The following is a 23036-nucleotide window of genomic DNA, read 5'->3' as shown; positions in this document are numbered from 1 at the left end:
TAATCAGATTCTTTTGTTTTAGCCCTTTGTAAGTAGCAGGCTTTGCTTATTTCTGCTTTAGGCACTGTTCCTTCATGTAGTTGTGGAGATTAGAAACTGGAGACTTCAGTTCATTTAGCAAATGAAATTAGGCCCGTTTAGAACTGGGTTGATAATATATACGTGGGGGCAAGTCGGGGTAAGAGGTAGCAGAATCACATCAGAGGTCTGTTTCATACTCCACGTGAGAAGAAGTTGAGTAACAAATTGTCTCTGGGGACAAGAGTTCACTAGCCCTGGTGAGATGTCCTTCAGATGGTGGGCAGTGGGTGGTACACTTGTGAGGACTGCTGGGTTCTAGACCCAGGTTCTCAAAACGCACTGCCTGGAACAGTAGTCCCACAAGGGCAAGTAAGTTTGGGAAACTGGGTCTTCACCCCTTGAGAGTCAAGATGCATATTAGACCTATTAAAAGCTTGAAGAAGTCTTAGTGAAAAAGCCTGTTTAATTCACAATTTTCTAACCTTTCTGACTGTTGACACATCCTCTTTTGAGAGGCATGATGTCGATTTTGCAATTACTTTCTGTGTTTCATAAATGCATCTAATGATAAACCCTAATATTGAGTAATTTTCCAGGGTTGGCATTATTAGGTAGGAGATAATCATTAACAGTTGTTAGCTTTCACATTGATTGTCACTACAAAGCACTGCGCTTACTGGAATAAACCCTGGAACTGAAAGGCGTCCGTGAAGGTGACTTCATTTGGAACATTCTAAAATACGAGGACATTATATAATGAAAAATGAAACGATAGTTTCTAACCTCTGTGCAAGTTAGGTGGCAAGCATTGGCGTCAAGGAGGTTGCTGGGACATCGGAGTTGATTTTATGACTCGCATGTGTTTTGCAGGCACCACCATTCAAACACTCTCTAGTCAAGGTCCCCTTCCATCCTGCCAAATACAACGGCTGAGGTTCAGTCCACGGGGGACCTTGTGGCAGCACTGATTACTTCCTCCTACTTAAGATACGCCTCACATGCCTTCCAGGAAACCACATTCTCTCCTGAACTTCCTCCTGCTTCTCTGGTTGCTTCTCTTATTTGCTCTGCTGGATCCTGTTCTTTTTCTCCGACCTCTGGGTGTTGCAGCATCCCAGGGCTGCATCTCCCATCTCTCTCCACACTCACTCCCTAGACGATCTCATTCAATCCCGTGGCGTTAAACACTCTTTATACATTAAGTGACCACAGCATTTCCATCTCCAGGCTTGACTTTTCTTTGAAGCTCCGGATTTTATATCTGTCAGCTGCCTTGACATCCAAGATAGCATCGCAAAGTGAACGTGTCCGGAAAAAACTCGAGCGCCCCCATCACCTTCCAGTGGCCTTTTCATGTACCCACTACACAACTCAGATGCCTGGGTTTGTTCTTGATTCCCATTTTTCCCTCTCACCCCACACCTAATCTGTCAGCAAACGCTGTCCGTTTGACTTTCAAAATACACTTTAATCTGATCACTTTCACTACTTCCGGTGCTACCAGCGTTGTCCAAGCCACCATCATCCCTTAATGGTTTATTGCAATTATACCCTTCAGGTGTCCCTGATTTCATCCTTGCCCCACAGTCTATTCTTCAAACAACCAGAGTATTACTTTCGAACATGTGAATCAGATCATGTCCCTTGCATGCCCACAATGCCCCCAATAACCTCACATAACTTAAAAAAAAATTAAAAATCCACATTTCTACCATGGCTTAATGAGCTGGTCCCCAACTACCGCTCCAGTCTATTTCCTGCCGCTCTCCGCCTTCCTTCCTGCACTGAGCCGCCCTGGCCTGCTCGCTCGCTGTTCCCCAGAGGCTACAAGCATGTTCAGTCTAGGGCCTTTGCGCTGGTTGTGTCCCCTCCTGCTGGATAGGATCTTCCCCAGGTCCTCGGATGCTTGCTCCTGCCTCTCTTTTAGGTTTCTGCACAAATGGTACCTCTTTAGAAAGGCCTCCTGGAGTATCTCTTGACATTTCCTCTTCACATCCCTCTTCCCTGCTGTATGTTTCTTTGTGGCACTCAATCATCACTCACCCTGTGTAACAGTTATCTCTGTTAACTTTGTGAGGCAGGCACGTCTGTCTCATCTCTGCTGTATCGCACCTAGATCAGTGCCTTAAACTGAGCAGGTGATAGAGAAATCTTTTAAATGACTAAATGGATTCTCTAAAAGACCTCTACGTCACTGTGTCTTCCTTCGTGAATCTGGTGTACTGACGGGTTAAATTGCCACATCCAAGTAGCAGAGGGAAATCTGGGAACAGGGCAATTCCACAGGACTCTGAAATGTCGCAACCCTTCAAAGGAGGAGATCAGGAAAAAAGCCCTATTTGCTCTGTAACTGATTTTGAAGTGTGGCATAAAAACCTAGCTGCTTTCCCTTATTCTGATTATACATAAGAGGAAATAGTGGCTCGCAGTCCTGTCTCTGAGAGTTTTGTTTCTTCTAAAATATGTCATGTGAACCTACAGTATGAGGGACACCTGCTTTGGGGGAATATTTGGTCATTTGTTTCTTATGTAAAAGGAACAACTGTCCTTCATAATGGACAACACACTTACTAAATTTAAAATATTTTATTTTAGGAAAGGTACTCTTAGATTTGTTTCAATCTTGTTTTCTATATTCACAAATAAATCATGATCACCTTAGATACAGCCATGGATTCTTCTTGCTAAATCTGTATAAAAAGGATGTTGTCTTGAAAAATCACCAGAAAAATATAGCTGCTTGCTTTTTCCCCGGATCAGTCACTCACTATGGTTAGAGTGCACATTTAAGTTTGGCTGCGATCTAATACTTTTAAGTATTTACAGACACAGTTAAAACTATACCCCTAGACCACCAGCTTTCAAAAGAATTTGGATCTGTCTGATTTACAATAAATACGTACCAAACATATGAACGATTTCTCAGCTGCTAGCGAGGAGGTTTTAAAAATAAAAATTGCTAACAGTTATTAAGCAAATTTCTATGTCAGGCATATAAGAACTGCTTTACACAAATTCACTTAATTTTTTCAGAATTCCTTTGAGGTAGGGTAAGGTTATTTTAGAAATGTCACTTCACAGATAAAGGAAAGCAAGGCTGGAAGAGGTTCTGTGATCTGCCCAGGGCCACGCAGCTAAAAGGGGAGGCCAGTGCCTGAACCAGGTCTCTCTCTGTAGCCAGACCCTCCTCGCTGCCCCACGCTGATGGCAGATGGAGCTGGCTTACATGACAATGCCTACGGTTCCAGGATAACGCTTTCAGTGTGGGGCATGTGAACCACATCACTTGGCCAGGTTCCTGAGAACCACGACCCACTTACTTTGTACATTTATACATGGACATTTGTATTTACACAAAGTTCAGGTAAACTAATACATGAACAGCGACTGTAATAAGCCATTGCGCTACTTATAGAAGTCCCAGCACTCTTAGCCCTCCGAGTCCAGTTTGCATTCTCTCTCTGTATGACTACAGGGTTTCATCAGGACAGGAGTGAGTGCTCCTGGACAGACACCCCCTTCAGCATACCACACAGCTTGAACTGTTCAGCGGCCCAGCTTTTTGTTAAAGAAAAGAACGTTGACATGGTGGAAAGAATTTTTTCCTCCCCCTAGAGGAGATGTAAAGTTTAAGTTAGATATTTTTGAGAAATTCATGCTGTTTCTATACCTTTTGTAAGCTATTCAATGTCAATGAGAAAAGCAGAGCCATCTACCCCATTCTTCCAGGCAACTTCTGGACCAGTCAGCATTGGTTATTAGCAGTGGTATGCTGGTAAATGTTGATCAAATGGATCTCGAGAGGGAAAATAAAGCCATGCTTTACACCACAGAAATTGGCAAGAGCTATAAACAGTCCCACCATGGCTGATCTCAAGCCACTCACGTGTTACCAATGAAAGTGGAGTTAGAAATACACAGAAGCACATCTTTATGTAGTATTTCTACCCTGCGGGTACAATAAATAACCTCAATAACACAGGTAGAAAAAAATTAGGAAGTGATGAGCTTTGAGTAGTTATAGTTAAATTACATTAAAAGCAAAGGTAGTAAGTTTATATAATTTAATTTTAAATAATGGCTGCATTTTAACGACCAGCTCTCAAAATGAAAACTCAACTGACTTCTATAAGCTGGCATGCGCGAGCCCAGCATACCACTGAGTTAGTGTCCCAAAGAGTCAACTTTTCCTTTTGCTGCTTTAGGTTATAGATGAACTACGACAGCAGCCACAGGGGTCGGAGGGGCTTCGGAGTATTAATAAGTAAAAGCACGTAAATCCTTTGAGCATGCCAGGGAATCGCTTGGGGTTTGTTTTGATTGATTTTTAGAAAATCTATCTACATAAAGCAATGATCATCATTGTGTCTAATTTCAACTTGTTTGTTCAAACTTCCAGTTAAGAGTGATCTTCAAACCCAGGCTGTGGTCCACGGAGGAGGCGGCCGATGGAGTGAAGCAGCTGTCTTCATCCTTCCCACAGGGTCTCCTGGCCCGCTCTCACCCAAAGTCTGAGCCAGGGAAGAGGAAGGTGACCTGAATACCCAGGTAAACTTCCAATGATCTGCCCAGGGTGGACTCAGTTACCAGAATTCAATTTAATTTCTTCCACCCAACCAAGGATTAGTGAAGGTTGGAACCGAGGCGTCGAGAGGTTGCCTCCATTGCCGCCCCAGCGCTCCCCTGCCCTTTGGCCGGACGTCTTCGCCTGTCTCACTCACCCAGTTTTACCTCTGGTAGCACTCAAGACTCTCCATCCCAAGTGCTTTGTCCTGGGTCGGAACTGCAACAGAAAAAAACAAAAAACAAAAAACAAAAAAAAACAGGTGTTTCAGCAGCTCAGGTTAGTCACGGCCCTCACTCATTCTGAGCGCTTACCCAGGCTTTTTGTTTCTCTGCCATTTGGTGGCTCACGTTGGGGGAAAGGTCAGACCTGCGAAATCTGGCAAACTGCTGGGGGAGGCAGTCTGTTGAGACTAGTGTCCAGGGCTTGGGGAATATCTATTTCTTTTTGTCCCCTGTGAACAGGGGAACTCATTATTATTCATTGGATGTTCAGCAAATCTCTCTGGATGGATGGCCTGACTGCCAAGTGCGGGGCTGGACAACACCTGGACCTGCTGCCTTGGACGCGAGGCTGGAGCGGGTGCTGACTGGGGGATCCCTGCACTGGTGCTTAAAGGGAGCATGTGTCCCTACAGCGAGAGAGGGCTGTGGATGCCTGTTCCTTTAGCCTTTCTGTGACCAGTATTTTGCCTTCTGCAAAGAGGATGAGGGTTCTGCCTGGGCACCTTTTCTTAAGAGCTACGTGCACAGCTGGTGCAGTTGCTGGGGCTCTGAGAGCTGTGGGCAGAAAGGCAGGTCAGGGCTCAGGGTCACGAGAACAGCCCTGGGACTCCCCCTGCCTCGGGTCTCCAGGAGCGGGACTGTTATTAGGAGATGTCCCTTCCAGGAAGGAGCTTTTCTTTGCTACTTGGCCTGAAGGATTTCTTTTTGAAAAAGAGATTTGGACTCGAGTCAAATCCCCAACTGCAAAGAGATGGCCAGTTAGGCTGCTGGGCCAAGTTCCAGCTAAGGAGGCAGGCTCTGCCTTTCAGGTCTCTGTACAGGCTGGAAAGGCATTCTTGGCCCCCGGTCCCACGGCAGGGTGGGATGTAGGAAGCCAGTTCACAGTGCGTGCCCCTCTCTGAATGGAGAAACCATGAGTCAGCCTGTCCCGTTCCCTCCTGCCCTGAGAGTGGAGCTCAGACAATTGCAGGACAAAGCAGGAAGAGGGGAAAAGGAAGCTGTAGAAAAATAAACATTTCCTTGCATTTTACTTGGAACAGAACATCGTTGGGGGCGTGCTAAGATCCACAGCATCTCCCACATGCCCCCCCTACCCCCGCTCTGTTTTCCTCCTCTTGTGTAGAAACAGATTCTTTCCTTACCTGATGAGAGTCCAGAGTGCATCCTGTGGAAAAACAGGAGCAAGATATAGAAGGTGAAAGCCAGGCACCCAAAGATCACGCCGCAGACCAGGAAACTATAGCTGCCCCGAGCCTGGAAAACCTGCCAAGGGGGGAACACAGAGATACAGATCAGCAAAACCGCCCACGAAGATGTATGGGAGGCAGCGGCCTTCTCAGGCCTCGATGGGTTTTTCAGTCGAGTTGAGGCCCGTCACACCAATTGATAGAAACACAGGTAGGATGGACATCTTGGCCTCGTTTCAAGTTACGTTTCTGAAGGTGGCAGAAATCCTGCAGTAAGGGGGGGTGGGGTGGACCCAGTGACCCCTGTGGTCCCTTTAGCTCTGTGCCCTGGAACCTTCTAAAAATCTCCATGTCTTCCTTAAAACTCCAATCATATTAGGAGATTCTATACCCTCAAGGCCTGACCAGAACTGTCATGGAAGGTTGAAAACACGTGCCAAAGTAGCACATGGAATTTCCATGGACCCATCACCAACTTCAGAAACGAACACCGGTTTCCTCTGCCCCCTCCACCTCCCCCCTGCGCTGGGTTGCACCGAAGCAAGCCCCAGACATCACGTCATCTCAGCGCAGAGGGCACCATAAGGTGCAGCTCTTCCCCCTTGTCCAGCAGAGCGAAAGGAAAGGGGAGGAGAATCAAGGAATGGTTAGAGGGATCTTGGAGACTTGAAAAAACCTAGGATGGAATGTCATCTCTGTTGGTTATCAGAAGTGTGACCAAAGGCAAGTCGCTTAATTTCTCCGAGTTGCAACATCGTCCTTTGTAAAAAGGAGAACAGCAGTGTTTACATTCTAGTCTTCTGTCAAAAGCAGATGTATTTTTTCCTTCCTGGTGAACAGATGAAATGGGGGTATGTTTGAAGAGAACTGGGCAAGTCGGCCCTTGATCAGGGCCGGAGGTGGGCAGGAAAGCTGGGCCCTTTGTAGGGTGGCCAGAGGCGAGGAGAGGTGGGGCAGGGAGCGGTAGGTGGAGAGGGCTGGAAAGGAACTCTGCCTGCAGCCCAAGCCCAGCCCAGGCTCTGAGAGCTAAACGTTCCCGCGGGGCCTCTGGCCCTGCTCCCAGACAGGGCTTGTGTTTGCTTTGGATGGTACCACGTATCCTTTGCATCTCCAGGTCCCACATTTGGAGGCTCAGCTTTCAATGCTGACTCGGAAACGGAAACAGGTGACAGAGAGTGGAGCCCCGCTTGCTGTGTGGGAGGCTCAGGGAAGGGGGAGCGTGGGTTCAGAAGGGGGCTGGCCACGTCATCTCACCTGCCTGGAGGAGCACACCCCGACGACTCCCCCATCCCGCGTTGCCCCACGTACCGAACCGACTAGCATCTGGAGGACCATCTCGCCGATGCCTGCCCCGGTCACCAGCACCGTGGTCGCACAGCCTGACCAAAAGAGAAGGATTTGGCTTAGCAAAAGCCAGCTAAGGAGACAGAAGACTGCTGGCACAATCCAGGTTGTTTCTGGGAAGCCTCTGGAAAAACAGTGTGACTGCCTAAGAGGACTGTTTTGGATTCCTACGATTTCTTAGCCTTGAGCCCTTAACTTGGCTTTGGGAATTCTCAGGTCCTACTGTCACTATAATTCCTTCCTTATTCTGAAACCGTCCATTCCTCATGATTGTCTTCAGGGTAAATTCTGGCTTAGCCTGGCATTCAGGGACCTTCCCAATCTGACTGCCAACTACCTTTCCAGGAAGACTTCCTGATCTCCTCAGGCCAGCCCTCTGCTAAGCAGGCCAGTGTCCACACTGCCCTGGCACTGCACCGACCAGACACACCTCTGGTTAATCCCACGACATGGTATAGACCTTCAGAGCCAGACTTGGGTTCCAAGCTCACTGTCACCTACTAGTCAGGTGACTTTGGGCAAATCCTTTCCCTTCTCTCCAGGCCTTGGTTTCCTTCTGTAAAGCGCGCGTGACAACACCTCCTTCGCAGGGTTGCTGTGTAGACAACTCGGACGTGACACAAGCGAGTGCGTGGCATAGCGCTGACACACAGAAAACCCTCGAAACCAGGCCAGTTCTCTGTTTAAACCCTTCAACGCCGCTGTCAGGATCAAGTCCAAACACTTTAATGTAGTTTGCAGGGCCCTTTATAATGTGTCCGCATTGACAGCTCTACCTCCAGGAGAAGCTCTCTTCTGCCTCCTGACCCTGCACACGCTCTCCCCGCCAGCTTCTGACACACGCCTTCACTCCCTCCTGAACATTCCTCTTCCTCCTCCTCTTTGGCAAACTCCTGTTCATCTTGTAACAAGTCCAGGTTCAGATTTCCTTCATAATCCTCTCCCGCTCCTGCCGTCCCTGAACCTGGGTTTCTTGCTGCTCCTCTGTGCTCCCGCAGCCCTCCCCACCCCCTACTCTCACATCTCCACATCCGTGTCCCCAGATCTGTTTACCAGGCAGCCTTCCCTACAAGGCTGTAAGCCTAGGAGAGAGGACCTGGCCTTGACTTTCAGTTCAGTGGCACAGACCACTGCTGATTATTAGCACAGTGGCCAACGTATGGTCGTCACCTAGCTTTTTTTTTTTTTAATTTTTTTGAGGGGAAGTAATTAGGTTTATTTATTTATTTAATGGCGGCGGCACCGGGTATCGAATCCAGGCTCTCATGCATGCTAGGCACGCACTTTACCACTGAGCTGTAACCTCCCCACTTTTAATCAAACACAGATCATCACTGTCTACTCTGAGCTTCAAGTTCCTCGTTTATCTCACTTAAACGTTTCTACCTGTCTCTGTGTCTTTGCTCTCAGGCTGTTCACTGCCCCCGCCCCACCCTTTCCTGGAATGCCTTTCATTTTTCTTTCTGACTTTCCAAATCCTGGGCCAGCTCAAGTCTCATCTCTTCCATGAAACCCTCTCTAGATTCAACACTGGTCAGTGGCACCCCCTGTCTATTCCACTCATGCCTTCAAAAGCCTCTCAGTCCCTCTGGGCATCGGTACAGTGCTAAACACCGATGGAACCCAGATGAGTAATTAGAGTTACCATAGATACTAAGCACCTGTGAGCCAGGAATGCTGCCAAATCAAGAGCTTCACATTTTCTCAAATGCACAAAACAATCCTAATAGGAAGGTATTTGCATCCCAATTTTGCAGATAAGAAAACTGAGGCTCAGAAAGGGGAAAGGAATTGAACTGCACAAGGTCACAAAGCCAGAAGGTGTGGAGGCAGGACTGACATTCGGGTCTGCTGGTAACCTCCAAGCCTGTGCTCTCGCCCTTGTCCCTTGCTGGTGCCCACAGGGAGCATGCTGTCAAGGAGAGAATGCAGATAACATGGGTACAAAAGCCTGGAGGTGGGACAAACACAAGAGGCCAGTACAAAGGAGGGCGGCACACCCTCCCAGTGGGATCAGAGAAACTTCCCAGAGCGGGGAGGGACTTGAGGAGAAGACAAAAGGGTGGGAAGGGGTAAAGAGGGCATTCCAGGCAGAGGGGTCACTATGTGCCAAAGTGTGGGAATACAGAATAGTTTTCATGCCAGCAGGGAAGAACAAGTAATTCAACATGGCTAGAGTGTGGGCTCCGAGGGGAAGCAGAGAGTGAGAAGGAGGGAGAGAGAGTGAGAGCTCCACAGGGAGATATGAAGGCTGTGATCAGCTCTGGGTTTTAAAGCAAGCCCTCTGCAGCAGTGCAGAGGACGGCCCCGTAAGTGGTCCTCACCCTGGCTACACGTCAGAATCACCCAGCAGCTCAGGACCAGTTACATCAGACTTTATGCTGATGATGCCCACGCAGTGGGCTTTGTTACAAGGGCCCCAGGTGATTTAAATGTGGAACCAGCCTTGAGAACCGCTGACGGAGGCAAATCCAAAGGCGAGGAGGCAAGCCAGGACCTGCCAAGGCAGGGATGGAGATGATTAGAAATTACGAAAAGCTGGGCACAATTAACTATTCCAAGCAGGTAAGTGGAGATAAAGGCCTGAACTAGTGCAGGGATGCTGAGAAGAGAGGAGGACGGATTTGAGTGATCATTTGCAGGAGAGACAACCAACGTAACATTATTATTATTAAACTCTAACACTTGTTGATCACTTAAAACCCTGTGTGACATGTGATACCAACATCATTTCATTACTTTATTTTACTTGTTTGAGGGTTGGGGATTATCTTTATATTCCAAGGACTCCAGGTCTCAGGATCAACTCAGCGGATAATTGCTCTGATCTGGCCTTGCCCCAACCTCAACCCCACCAAACACCAATTTCCCCCATTCCTGCTCTAAAGAAATCACTCATCTTTAATGCTGGTTTTCCAACACCCTAGGGAGTCTCTGGTTACTCCTAAGAGTAACATTACATGTTCATAATTAACTTTTTTTATTTAACAAAAAGATATTTACTGTACAGACTTGGAAGACTACAGAAAAGGAAGATGCATTGACCGAATTAGAGGTTTCTGACATTAAGGAAGCTATGTCACAACCCCAGATCAGGTGTGGAATCTTTGTTCTAATCTGTTTCGAACAGTGTTCACAAGAACAACAAAGCAAGGAGGTTCTTTTAGTGATAAATTACGAAACTCCTTTCCAATGCCTCAACGTTTCCCCTGCAACTTTGCTTTTCTGTGAACTTGGACATTCCAGCACGTGCATGTTACACAAAATGCCAGCTGTGGGTCAGGAGCCACTACTATGGGGAGAAAGAAAATGGGAAAGAGATGCTTACTGTGTTTTCTCCGTGGTCTGAAGTCACATGATACAGGTATAATGTCGAGCGGAGGGAGCCACGTGGGTCAGAACAACCTTGTCAGTGAGCCTGTTCCCACGAGTCAGGGGGGAGCATTCGCTTCCATGAGGAAGTGGGGCAGGGAGCTTCTGGCTGGAGGACCCCAGGAAGCGGGGCCTGGTGGGGGGCAGCACCCAGCCTGAAGGAGGGCTTTGGCACTCTTCACGCCCCTCCCCACCCCAACTCACCTTTGTACTGCAGGATGTCCTCGGTGTAGGCCAGCAGGCTGGGGAAGGTGCTACTTAGGAACAGGCCCAGACTGGCTGTCCCCACGAACAGGAAGATGACGTTGTAGGAGAAAACAAGAAGCACCAGGAACGTCACCACCACGCCAATCTGGCACAGCAGAGATGGCGGCGATTAGAAATTTGAGGAAAGTTGGGTGGCCATTGAGATAGGAAAAACCAGTCTCCTAACTTGGAAAAGTGCCTCTCCAGCCCCAGGAGCAAGCACTGCGTGACCAGTGCGCTACCCTGTGGAGTCTGTGGGAACTGCACCTTCCCCTGCCGGGTGTTGGCCGAGGAAGCCCTGAGAATAGGAGGAAGGCGGGAGCCTAGGACCCCACCCAGACATCCCTGTCAATCCACTGCAAGTGCTTAACAAACGCTCAGCTCCTGCTCCCTTCCCGCCACCCGGCCACCGCACTTACAAATCAAGCCTTAAAGAGCCACCCTGAAAATCTCCAGACTGGGGAAGTTTTAAAAACCTCCAACTCTCCTATGTTAGCCGGGGTGACAGGAGACCGAGGAGGCCCAAAGTGAACTGGCAACTCTGCGTAGCCCCCTCCACAGTCTGGCTCTCAGTCTGCATCCCACCTGCCTTCCCGCTCCTCCTCTTCCGTGCCAGGCACACTCCCTCTCCCCGCCCACCTTCTTCCCGAGCCAGCTGTCAGCTCCCTGAAGGCAGAGACCTCATCTTACAGGGTCCTGCAGGGCCACCCTCACCACCCCCACCCCGGACCCCCGCACAGAGCGTCTGCTCATTAACCAGTAAGCGGTTGTTGAGATCCAGGAGCACTTCAAGAGTAGAGTGGCTGCTACTTTATCAATGAGCAGAATCTGGGAAGAAGGTGCAGTGAATGTGAGATGGCCCCTTGGCGGCTGCAGCACTGGGGAGCTTGCTCAGAGCAGTTCAGCTGCGGGCCCAACAGGCTGCCCACCGAAAACACATGAAAAGCTTTAAAACCATCCAGACACCCACGTTCCTCTCCACACACCCCTGAATCAGAATCTCTGGAGTATGGGCCCAGGCATCTTGTATCCCAAGTGCACCTCCAGTGGGCCTAATGTATTTGGAAATCACTTGCTCTAGAATAGTGTTGTCCCAAACTTGCTTGAGGACATGAACCCCCTGGGGTGCTTGTTGAATATATAGATTACTAGGCCCCCTTCCCTGAACATGCTTTATTTTTTTTAATGTGGGATTTTAAAATCTTTTTAAAAATGTTTGCTCATTTTATTCTATTTTTTTTAAATTTATTTTTAATGGAGGTACTGGCAATTGAACCCAGGACCTCATACATGCTAAGCACGTGCTCTTTCCACTGAGCTATACCCATCCCACTTCCCCTGGGCATTCTGATTCACAAAGTCTGAGTTGGACCCAGAAATCTGATTTTCCTTTTTAAAACCCAGCACCCCAGGTGAGTTTCTCATCAGTGCCTAACTCACGTGGTGGCTTCCAACTTTCTTCTTTCTCACACACCGAGTCACACCCAACTCTCCTCTCTAAGCAGCTGGCCTCATGTGCTACAGAGGCTGGCCACCACTGGCACCTGTTCCCTCACTCTTCCCCACCTCGTGGACCTGCGGCATCTTCCTGCCTACATCACGTCACCCCAGACCCAGAGAAAAGGAGCCCTCTTTCTACTGAACTACTTCTTCCCCTCTGCCCTTCCCATCTCCCCTGTCCCAGGGCCTTCCCCACTCACCTCCTCTCTGACAATGGTATCCACACAGCACCCCCCCCCCCCCCCCCCCCGCTTCCAGCCTTCCTCCCTTTCTCCTCTGCCTACAAACAGGCTCACACCACCCGACTCCTGTCAAACAAAACTCCCTTCAGCTCAGAAATATCTGCAATACTTAAACGTCTCCACTTCTCATCTCCTTCTCACCTTTAGCCTCTTGAGTTCGGCTTCTACCCTCCAGACCCCCCATCTGCACTGAATGGAAAATTCTTTTTTGAAGGTCATCAACTAGCACAAGGCCAAGTCCAAGGGCCTTTCTTGCAGCTCATGATCTTTGGCTTCTGTAGCCCCAGCATTATTCCCCAACCCACTCTCTGCTAGAGATTCAACCCAAGGAAGTACTTCCTGACAGTGGATTGGACTTTCTGGAAAGCTAGTGAGATTCCAGTCACTGGAGGTGTTTTAACAGACTCTGGACCCCTTGGAAGGGATATAATAGAGCTGATTCGAGCCCAGGTTGGAGATTGGGCTAGATGACCTCACAGGAATCTGTAATCTGGACCCCTCTGTCATAGATGGTGACATGGACACACATCAGGGCACAGGTCTTAACCCATCATCGCTCAGACCCAGACCTCCTGCTACCAGAGCAGACCAGTTCCTTGAAGGCCATCCTCCATGCCAGTCTGGCTATTTAAGAATCATCTGGGAGAGTCTTTAAGATGCAAATTCCCAGAGATGGTGATTCTGGAGGCTGGGGAATCCCTGGCCTCCGCTGGCCACAGGGCTCTGACCAGCTGGGCACCAAGGGGAACGAGGGAGGACCAAGGCCAGCACCTGCTTTGCTCCTGGCAGGCTGTCAGCTGGAATCTGCTCCAGACACAGTACTAATCACCTCCTGCAGCCCCTGTCTTCTCTGAGTACAAAATCAGAGGCCCAGAGAGAGGAAATAGCTTTTCCGAGATGGCAGAGGTAGGCTCCGCCCCTGGATTTCCATTCCTCCCCCACCAGCATGTCCCTTCCCTCCTCTCCTGCCTCTGCTCCTGCATGCCCACCCTGCTGGCATGTCCAGTGCAGGCAAACGTCCTGGGGCAGCGGGGGGCCAGGAGTGAATGGTTCTTCTGGGTCTCCAAGAAGTTAAAGGAGGCCACTTACCACATTGACGAAAACCATGGTGGCTGGCTTCACTCTTGAGGAGATGGGAATGGAGATGAGCCGACCCAGGGTGATGAAGCCCCAGAAGAGGCTGGGGAGGTAACCAGCCACCTTGTGTCCCACCGACAGCGGTTTCTCCACTGCATAGCTGTACACAAAGGCGGAGTACGCCCCCTGTGGGGAGACAGGCCCCGCTGAATACACCTGCAGCGCACGCTCACCAAGGAGGCCCGGCCGGGGCAGGTGTGGTGTGGGCTGGGAGGACTGGCTCTGCTCCTAGAGGCTCCCCTAGGGGTGGGCTTGGAGCGGAGACCACATGGCGCGTGCAGGCCCAAGCTGAGGGCGGAACCTGGGCGCCACAGCTGACGGATGGCACCTGCAGGGGCTGGAGGATCCAGGAAGGTGTTTCTGGGTCCCCAAAGGAGTCCTGAGGGGTCTGGGCACAAAGGCTCTGCTCCCCTCTTCAACCAGAGTAGAATTCCACTACATGTCTTATTTATGAGGATTCCGGAAAGTTTTTTTTAAATTTTTTTTTTGCTGAAGGAAGGGTACCACAGCTGAAAAAAAGTGTGTGTAGGCATCTCATTTTACGGATGAGAGGACAGAAAGAAGTGACTCGCTCAAGGTCACACTGAGTTGGAAGTCAACCAGTACTGTCACGAGTACTTTCCACCGGGTCATCTAGGTTTTTAGGGCCCTCTCCTCAGAAGGTCCCTCATATAGCAATCGGTTAATCAAACAGCCATTCAAAACTGTCCTAATCTAATCCTTAGAGATTTCTGGGAAAAGGCACTAAATAGGGTAACAGAGGTCACTAGTGAACTGAACACTGGGCCCGGATCCTGCCTGAAGCTTGTTTACTGTATGGCTTGAGAAGCCCAGGCTTGGAACACATTCCAGGAAGCAGAGCGCCCTTGAGTTTATATGGTATGACTTCTCCTTGGGTGAACAGGGCGTTGCCCCATTTTTAAAAAATGCGAGGAGCCTACACTCAGTGACAAACCAGAGAGTTCCCTTTTCACAGAGTTCATAAAAACAAAAACACCTGAACAAGCCAGGAGAGCGCAGCTCCAAGGAGCTGTGGGTGATTCAGGAGAGGCTCGCCCCAAAACTTGTATTTGGGTTTAAGTGTTTGGATCAACTGTACTACAGGTGAGGTCTCTCAGAAACCTTGATGCTCCTCCTTTCTCTTATGATCCCCGGACTTGAGGTTCAGGGAGCCCAGGGGGTGCCCTCAGAGGGCAGGCTCACCGTCATCCCATCGGTCATGAACAGGACCAGGGCGGCTGTGATGTGGATGGCGAAGAAGGAGTAAGGGGCTCCTTTGAAGTTCCTTCTCTGGCAGCAGCTGAACAGGTCCTCGTGCCCTGGACGAGACACAAGGAGAGCAGGGATGAGGCTCAGCACCCTCTCCCCTCCCTCTGCACGTCGGCCAAAGTGGCTGGCAGCCAGGAGAGCCCTGGCAGAGCCTTCTCTAGCTTCCAACTGTCCAGAAGCAACAGCCCCTGTCTGTCTCACAGTGCTGTTGGAAGCAAGGCTTAGAGAGGTCAGGTAACCCGCCCACGGGCACACGGTGAGGGGTGAGGCAGAATGGAGGTGGGAGCCAGAAGCCTGCCTTCCTCATTCTCTTGGCCCATTTGCTCCATCTCCCACCTTGCGAGACCAGCAGCGCCAGGGGTTTTTTTCTAACCCTTATCACCTGTGATCTGTGCTCACCCTCTGGGCAGAAGGGCTTACCAAGGAAGCCTCGGGATGGGGCCATGAGCACGAAAGTTCATTAGGGTCCCCCACCTGTGTTTGGCTGAAACTTGGGGGGCAGCGAGGATGTGTCTTCCTTCTCAGGAGGCTGTGTCTCCAGGGCGAGCTCGTCTGCGGGCAGGAGCAGGGGACTCCTCTGCGGGCAGCAGGTCAGCAGCCGCTCTTTGGACAGCAGATACAGCACAGCCATGGGCACCGGGAGCTGGGGGCGGGCAGAGGATCAGGAGAGCCCCATTCCCGTCAGGCTCCCCACTTCCCATGCCTGGCCCACCGCATACACCTCCACATGATTGTGCGGCAGACGTCTGTCTGCACGGTCCGGGAAGAAGACAGCTCTCTCCTGGGGGCGCTGACCTAAGCACCATCCCCAGCTCATGCAACCAGGTGTCCTGACCTGGGACAGGCTTGGTGGAGTGGCTGGAGCACAGCCCCTCACACGCCTTCCTGCTGGTAGATCATGTGATACTTTACAAAGAAGTTCGGCTTTTGTTTATCACAGCTCTGGAACACGTGCTAGGGGGAAATTATCACCCCCATTTTCCAGATGGGGCAACTGAGGCTCAAAGTTATCACTCAGTTGAAACCTGTTACAATGAGAAGAGACCTGAGAAGCATGAGTGCCAGTCCTACCGCTGACTTGGGGCAGAGCTAGACTGGAGCCCAGGCATCCTGATTCTGACCAGTGCCATCTCCAGGCCAGGGGCGTCTAGGTGTCATACCTTACGAAGATATAGAGGCTGTCCTCAGGGAGATCAGAGACACGGACATGGACTCCTTTAGAGTGAAAAATGCATGCTGGGAGCAACACGCATGCACAGCGCAATGCTGCATTCGCTGATACTCATATTGAGCCGCTTGGGTTTTATGAACTCCCCAGGGCAACGAGAAATGTCTCCTGCTCCTGAGGTTGCCTGGAGAAGCCTCCATCCCCTCCCTCAGGTGCCTTGCTGGTGTCTAACCACGCTCACCGCCAGGAAGCTCCTCGGCGAGTCTCATCTCTGCCCTTCCTGCTGCTGCCTCATCCCAGTTCCTTTTGCTTCAGAAAGAGAGGAAGCCCGGAGAGCTACCAAAGTGCCCAGGGGCTGATGGGCCCCTCTGGGCTCGCAGGTGAAGCTGGCCCAGCAGAGACGGACGTCAGGGGACTGCCAGCTCCTGCCTGGTGCTGCTATGGGGAAGCCGCCCCCTCGCCTGGAGGCAGGCTGGCTCACATGGTTTGGCAAGTTCCCAACTCACCGGAACGCCACCCCTGTGCTTACCTCCCTGTGGGCACCTTGGGAGCCTCCCTCCACTTATAAATAAGTCAGGCAGTCACACTGCAGCAGCATTAGAGTCACAAATCAGGCCTGAGTGGAGGAGACAGCCCCTGCCCTCAGGAGTCCCGGGTCTGACGGGGAAGGTGAAGCCCTCCCTCCAGTCCGATGGGGGAAACAGGAAGCCCACACGCAGAGGCCTGTGGTAGCAGAATGCCTGGGTGAAGGCCAAGGGGAAACAGCTGTAAATGAGGCGTGATCACTCAGACTGGACTTTCCAGGGAGGTGGGTGGTGGGAAGGACTTCACAGAGGATTGGCCGGCATTGCCAGCAGGAACACGCTGGATCTTTATAAGAAGCCGATTCAGGGAAGGCAGGCTCCACCCGAAAAGTCAGAGAAGGCCAGGTGGGCCGGCCGGTGTGTCTGCGGCACCTACATATATGCACCGCCCATTGCCTTCTCAGGCGGACTGTTTATCTTCAGACACAAACCAACGGAAAAAGTCCGGAAATCCTACAGCAAACAAAGTGCCTCCAGTCTGTGCTTTGTGGGGCAAGAGAAAACAGCCCTCATACTTAGCTAGGCGGACCTTCAGGCTTCCTGGTCCCAGAGTCCCTGACAGTGTACTGTCCCAGTACGGTCCCCGCATCGTACTGACAGTGCTCTTTCCCTTCGTAGGTCCCTCTTGGAGGGCACAAGCCCAAAGCTGCATTGTTTCAAAACAATGATGGGCAGTAAAGGGAAGGAGCAGAGGGAGAGGGGTGCATTTTCGAGAGTGCCAAGGGAAGAGTCTGGTACACGGAAAGTTACAAAAGAGAAGGGGAAATGAGCAGTTACCGTAGGGCAGCAGGTAGGGGCTTGTGCTGGGAGTCAAGGGCCCTATCAGGCCCTTGGGCCAGTGATGGTATGACACCCCTGCAGCAGCTCAGTGGGACTGGGGGACCTCAAAGGCCCCTCTCAATGCTATGTGCATGGCATCACTCTGAGGCCCAGCCTGCCTGCTTCCTGAGGGATGACAAGTCTGCCTAGAGCAAAGACGGGCTCCAGGTTGGGGTGACAAACTTCGTGGCACCTCCATCTCACAGCCAGGCGAATGGCCACCTGGAACACTCCCCACCCCCAGTGCACGCTCCTGGTTCTTCCCAAGCCAGAGAAGGGGAGAGGGGTGGGGAGGAGTACCCTCCCCTCTCCCTCTGGCCCCAGCCTGGGCTGACGGGGGTTCAGGGCACCAGAGGAGAGACCAGAGCCCAGCCCGAGACCAGAGTCAGTCCTGACTTAGCAGGGGAGGATGAGAGTTGGGGTGAGGAGTGGTCCTGGTATCTGACTGAGTCACAGTGAGGTGGTCTCTCTGCTCTGCTCCCCCCAGGGCAGCCTTGGCATGGAGGGTCCCTCAGAGTTCATCTTATCTATCCTCCAGACTCCACTGGAGCCCACAGCAGGCACTGGAAAACCCCACCAGTGACTGAGGACCCCAGGGAAGAGCCCAGCATGACCTGCAGTGCTCTGTCTCAGGGTCTACTTCATCTGGCCTTGGAGGAAAAGAGCTGGTTCTCTGAGGAGCCTCTGATGACTTGGAAGTTGACCCTGGATCTCACTGCACTAAACCGGCTCACTGTTGTACCTCCCTTGAGAATCGCAATCCCAGGATAGCGTAACTGAAGGACCTTAGAGATGATCTCCTGCGACCCCCTCTGTGTTCAGTGACTCCCTGGGGGTCAGTTCTCCGATCTTCTTGCCTTCCTGAAGGCACACCTCAGCCCCAGCACACTTCTCAGAGACAGAAGGATCTGCACTGGGAGCTGGTAAGGACAGGTATGGGTGACGGTCCACTAGTCCCTACCCAGCCCTGCCCCAGTGGCACTCACATTGATCAGGGCCATGATCCAGAAGGCGTAGGACACGCGGGTCCCTGCCCCGTCCTGCGGGGGCATCCCAGGGAACGTCTGGTTGGACCAAGGCTGGGCCTCAGCGTGGCGGTGGCCCAGGACCCTGGCAATATGGAGCGGGTGGCTGTGGGTGGTGGCATTGGCTGTGCTATTAGCAGGCAAGCAGTTGGCCTCAGACAGGAAGGGGTCGGCGATAAGAGGGCTCAGCAGAGCACCAAAGCCCACAAAGAAATGGAGAACCTGGAGAGGGAGGAGAATTGGGATGGGTAGAAACGTGGCTCAGGCTTCAAACCTCCACCCCCCGCCCCACCTTGTGCCTCATGTGGGGAGCCCCGGCCTGGGAGCAATAGGGAGTGGGAGGCAGGACTGGTGAGGAGTGGAGCTCCTTCATCACCTCCTCCCCGGGGGTAACTCCGTGACTGGCCACCCCCCACCCTCACTCCTTTTTCCCAAATCTTAACCCCCCACTGGGGGCTGTTCCCATGTCAGCATCCACCATCTAACACCCCAAAGGGAAGGCGGCTTAATACAGGGAAGGGCTGGACTGGAATCCCGGGTACCTGGGAGGAGAAGGAAGGAAGAAGAAAGATGGAGAGAGAGGAGGAGACGAGAGGAAGCAGCAGGCCCTCCCAGCACGCCTCTTTCCAACCCACAAAGAATCTTCGCTCCCCAGCACTTAAACACCGCCTGCAGGCAGGGGTCCTCACCTCATTTTAGAGGTGAAGAGACCCAAGTGCAGAGATAACATCCCAGGACGGCCCTGCTGGAAGTGGTCACACTGAACTTGACTCTGGTGCTCTCTCTGAGTCACCGCCCTGGCCTCAGGGCAGAGATGCAGGCCCAGGGAGAGGGCTGAGGGAGCTCCCCTCCGCCCACCCCACCCTGCCCCACGCCTGCCTGTGGCTCACCTGGAGGAAGACAGCCGAGTCCTTCTGGTAGATCCTCACCAGCTGCATGTTGGCCACCGTGTCGATGCAGCCCATGGCCAGGCCCGCCAGCGCCATGACGGCGGCCAGCACCTTCACGTCGCGGCAGAAGGGGATGGCGGCGAACACCAGGGAGATGGCCAGAGAAGAGGTGAAGAGGGCCCATAGTGACTGGGCTAGGCTGCAGTGGCGGAGGGCTGAGGTCAGTGGGAGGAGCCGCAGCCCTTCCAATGAAGAGCCCCCCACAGCTGGCTGGGTGACCCCAGGACGCCAAGACATTTCCTCCCCTGCCCCCGCCCTCTGGGGGAAGGGGGAAGGGAGCTGGGGCAGAAGCTCGGTCACTTATTAGCTATGGGTCGTGGGCAGGGTGTTTGACAGTCTCCTCAGGTAGCAGGGTGGTTGTGGGAACTCAGGATACTCTGTTATGGACTCACCACAAAGCACAACTGCTATTATTGGACTTAAAAGTGATTATGTATGGTTTACTTGAAGTTATAATTGTTCACTTGTAAACAATTATATGCAAAGAGATTTCCATCTGTCTTCAGGAAGGTGTGAGAGGAATGGGCTTTGAGCACCTGGAGGGAACCTGCATGAGATGGGAGGTGGGGCCCAGGAAGGCCCCAGAGCTGGGCTGCAGTGTACCCCCCTCACACAGGAATGGAACACACCAGTCCCCTTACAGGCACCAGGCCTGGACCAAAGCCTACAGCTGAGGCATTTGGGTAATTTGGTGACCCCTCTATGGGCAGAGGTGTTGGGCTCTGTGCCTGGCCAGTGTCCAGGAGGAATTCCCTTGGCCGTCCCCACCGAGAGGTGTCTGAGTGATGGCCTTCCCCCAGAGGAGCCCACAGCAGACAGGCTGAGGGCTGCTCCCCTGCGAGTGAGTCAGTGGGTGAGCGAACACGTGGATGGAGGCCTCAAGTCTTCCGGGTACACTCTGCCCAATATCTGGAAAGCAAGGCAGCCTTGTATTTTCCGGGACCTGTTTGAAAGGCTAACGTGGGGGGAAAGAAGAGTGGGCAGCAGGAAGGTTCTGGAAGGGAGAGGTTGTAGAGGAACTTTCTCAGATTATGACAAATTGGAGTGCCCAGGCGCCTCTGCCTGGCTGCTGGGCCTGGAGAGGTGAGGGGAGGGCAGTGCCAGTGCTGACGTGCCTGGAAGACCAGAGTTTCCAGCTCACTGAGGAAGACGGAGGCCCAGGAGATCCCTCAGGCTGTCTTTTCCCAGAGGTTTTGGCTCTCAGCTTTTCATCTTGCCCCATCTTTGATTAAATCCTTTATCAGAAGGGCTCTGCTGATGGCAGCAGTTCGTTATTTTCTCATTTTCTTGTTTCCGGGCTGATCTGCTGGGGAGATGACCCATCATGACCCCTGCCTGTTCCCACCTCAGAGCTGTGTGAGGGGGCAGGGGGACTCACTTCACCGGGAAGAAACCGGGGGGTGGGGGTCGTGTTGTGGGGAGGCCTGTTCAAATTCCCCCAGCACTCCCCTTCCCATCCTCCAGCGTCCCTGCTTCGTGGGCACCCCCCCCCCCCGCCCAGCCCGGCCCGGCCCTGGCAGCCCGGGGTGCTCACTGAGCTCCATGTGTTCTTGCTGCCTTCTACCTGGTGGCCGGTTTCCCTGGTACCAGCCCAGAGGCGATGCCCACACCTCTGTGGGCTGATAAAAACAACAGGCCTGTCACAATAGCTCTCTTTCCCCTTCCTTTCCCTTTACAAGATTGACCTGGTTGCTTCCCGGATGGCCTGACTTCAGGGATAGCAAGAGGGTCCCCATTTCCCCCTTAAGTGTTCCCCTCACTGAGCCGGTGCAAGGCCCTGACCCTACCGCCACCTCACTTACCGCTGTGCAGTAAGGCACAGACTGCCCCAAGTACAAAAATGCGCTCCCGAAGAATGAACACATTATCATGATTGCCCGGAAAAACCTGGACGAGAGTGATTCATGCTCAGTCCTGTAGCATGATCCTGAGGGAACAGGACTCTGGGTCCATAACTGAGCTGGGCAGGAGGTGCGGGAAGGCGTGGGAACTAATATTGCAGTGTACATGGCAGCAACTAACATCTGTGTACAGTGTCTAAGCCATTTGGTGCATGTGGCAGTGCAGTGAGGTTGACCTTGCAGTTGTGCCTCGTGTGACCCCTGAGTAAACTGAGGCTGAGAAAGGCCAAGAAAGTAGCAGACAGATCCTGGACTCAAACCCAGGCCTTCTGACTTGCCATTCCCTATGCCATGCTGTCTTCCCATGCAGGAGCGTGTGCGTGTGGGTGTGAAAAGGCTGCTGTGGCCGGGCCACAGAGCCTGCCAGGCTGGAAACGGGAGCAGCCAGTAGGGAGCAGGAGGCCAGATTCTGCAAAGCCTCGGTCTTTGGAAGCAGCGGCAAACAGCTATCGTCGCCAGAACACGAGCCCCAGGGGACCCTCTGCTGGTGTTATGGGAGCTCCGGCTGCTTCATGGTAACTGCTGGCCCCATTGCCAGCTTCCCCAGGCGAGGGCTGCCTCCCGTTCACTGCGTGACCCCATGCCTGGACTGTGCTCGGCCCTGGGGTGCCTGATTCTGGGTTGTTGGAATGCTAGAGAAAGACATGTCTTTCTTGCCTGGAGAAAGGGATTGGAGATTGTTAGGAGGCTGATGTGGGATTATATGGGGATGACACAGAGAGAGAGAGAGAGAGTCAGAGACAGAGAAACAGGAGTAAAGAGATAAAGAATCAAGTCAGCCAGGTTGCCAGAGAGGTGCTGAGCGGAGTGGCAGGAGGCTCAGGAGACAGGGATGGGGCTGGGGAAGGTCTGGCGGCCAGGGGGCAGCCCTGTCCAGGCCTCTCCCTTCTCCAGTTTGTCCCCTCTCACCTTGTTGTTCTAGAGAAGGATATTTAATGTCTAAAGGGTTTTTTTTTTTTTTTTTTTTTGTTCCCAGGCCCAGCGACAGGCGGGAGGGAGGGATAAAAAGAGAACAGGCCAAAGGAGAGGCTGCAGGGAAACCAGCCTGGGAAGTCCCCTCCCTGCGGCTCCTGCCAGCCCCTGGGCTGTGGTTTGAGCTTACAGCCCGGCCAGGTGTGACTGAGGAGAGCTGAGCCCGTGCTGGGCCTGGGTTCCCCGGGTGCGGGGGTGGGGGTGGGGGTGGCATGGAAGCCTGTTCCCAGTACATGGGGACAGTGGCACCACAACCCACGCTGCTCGCCCTCCCCAGTTGTTTCAGCAGGGCTGTGTCTGGGCATTCTAAAAATCAGCCTGAACAAATTCCAACAAAGAGTACGTTGTTGCCAAGAAAAAAAGGGGTCCTAGATACATCCTAGAGCCAGACTGAAATACACAAATTGACTGGGTCACTTAATGATTTGGTCAATGGCCCCTTCCAGGAATGTGAGTAATTGAAAATTATGGAATAATAATGTCAAGGCAGCTTTGACAGCACGGATGTGGT

At 52.2% G+C, this 23036-nt stretch overlaps 1 protein-coding gene across 4 annotated transcripts in view; it reads right to left on the bottom strand.

Moving 5' to 3' along the window:
* Nucleotides 1–3935: 3935 nt before the first annotated feature.
* Nucleotides 3936–23036, bottom strand: part of MFSD4A (major facilitator superfamily domain containing 4A) — a 25587-nt gene continuing 6486 nt past the window's right edge. Inside the window, exons 2-11 of one of the 4 annotated variants that reach the window (XM_032467026.1) lie at nt 19593–19791; nt 18664–18924; nt 15581–15749; nt 15041–15156; nt 13790–13963; nt 10917–11064; nt 7251–7375; nt 5952–6072; nt 4743–4804; nt 3936–4532 (exon numbers count right to left, since the gene is read on the bottom strand). In XM_032467026.1, coding sequence (XP_032322917.1) covers nt 4749–4804; nt 5952–6072; nt 7251–7375; nt 10917–11064; nt 13790–13963; nt 15041–15156; nt 15581–15749; nt 18664–18924; nt 19593–19791 — 1369 coding nt within the window. In that variant the 3' untranslated portion in view covers nt 3936–4532; nt 4743–4748. Of the gene's footprint in view, nt 4805–5951; nt 6073–7250; nt 7376–10916; nt 11065–13789; nt 13964–15040; nt 15157–15580; nt 15750–18663; nt 18925–19592; nt 19792–20767; nt 20956–23036 lie in introns of all 4 variants that reach the window. The other 3 variants (XM_032467028.1, XM_032467025.1, XM_032467027.1) reach the window with 3 other exon arrangements.

Source organism: Camelus ferus, chromosome 23, assembly GCF_009834535.1.
Source record: "Camelus ferus isolate YT-003-E chromosome 23, BCGSAC_Cfer_1.0, whole genome shotgun sequence".
In the NCBI taxonomy this organism is placed as follows: domain Eukaryota; kingdom Metazoa; phylum Chordata; class Mammalia; order Artiodactyla; family Camelidae; genus Camelus; species Camelus ferus.
Note: the sequence above shows the minus strand (reverse complement) of the source record. Positions and strands in the feature narration are given on the sequence as shown.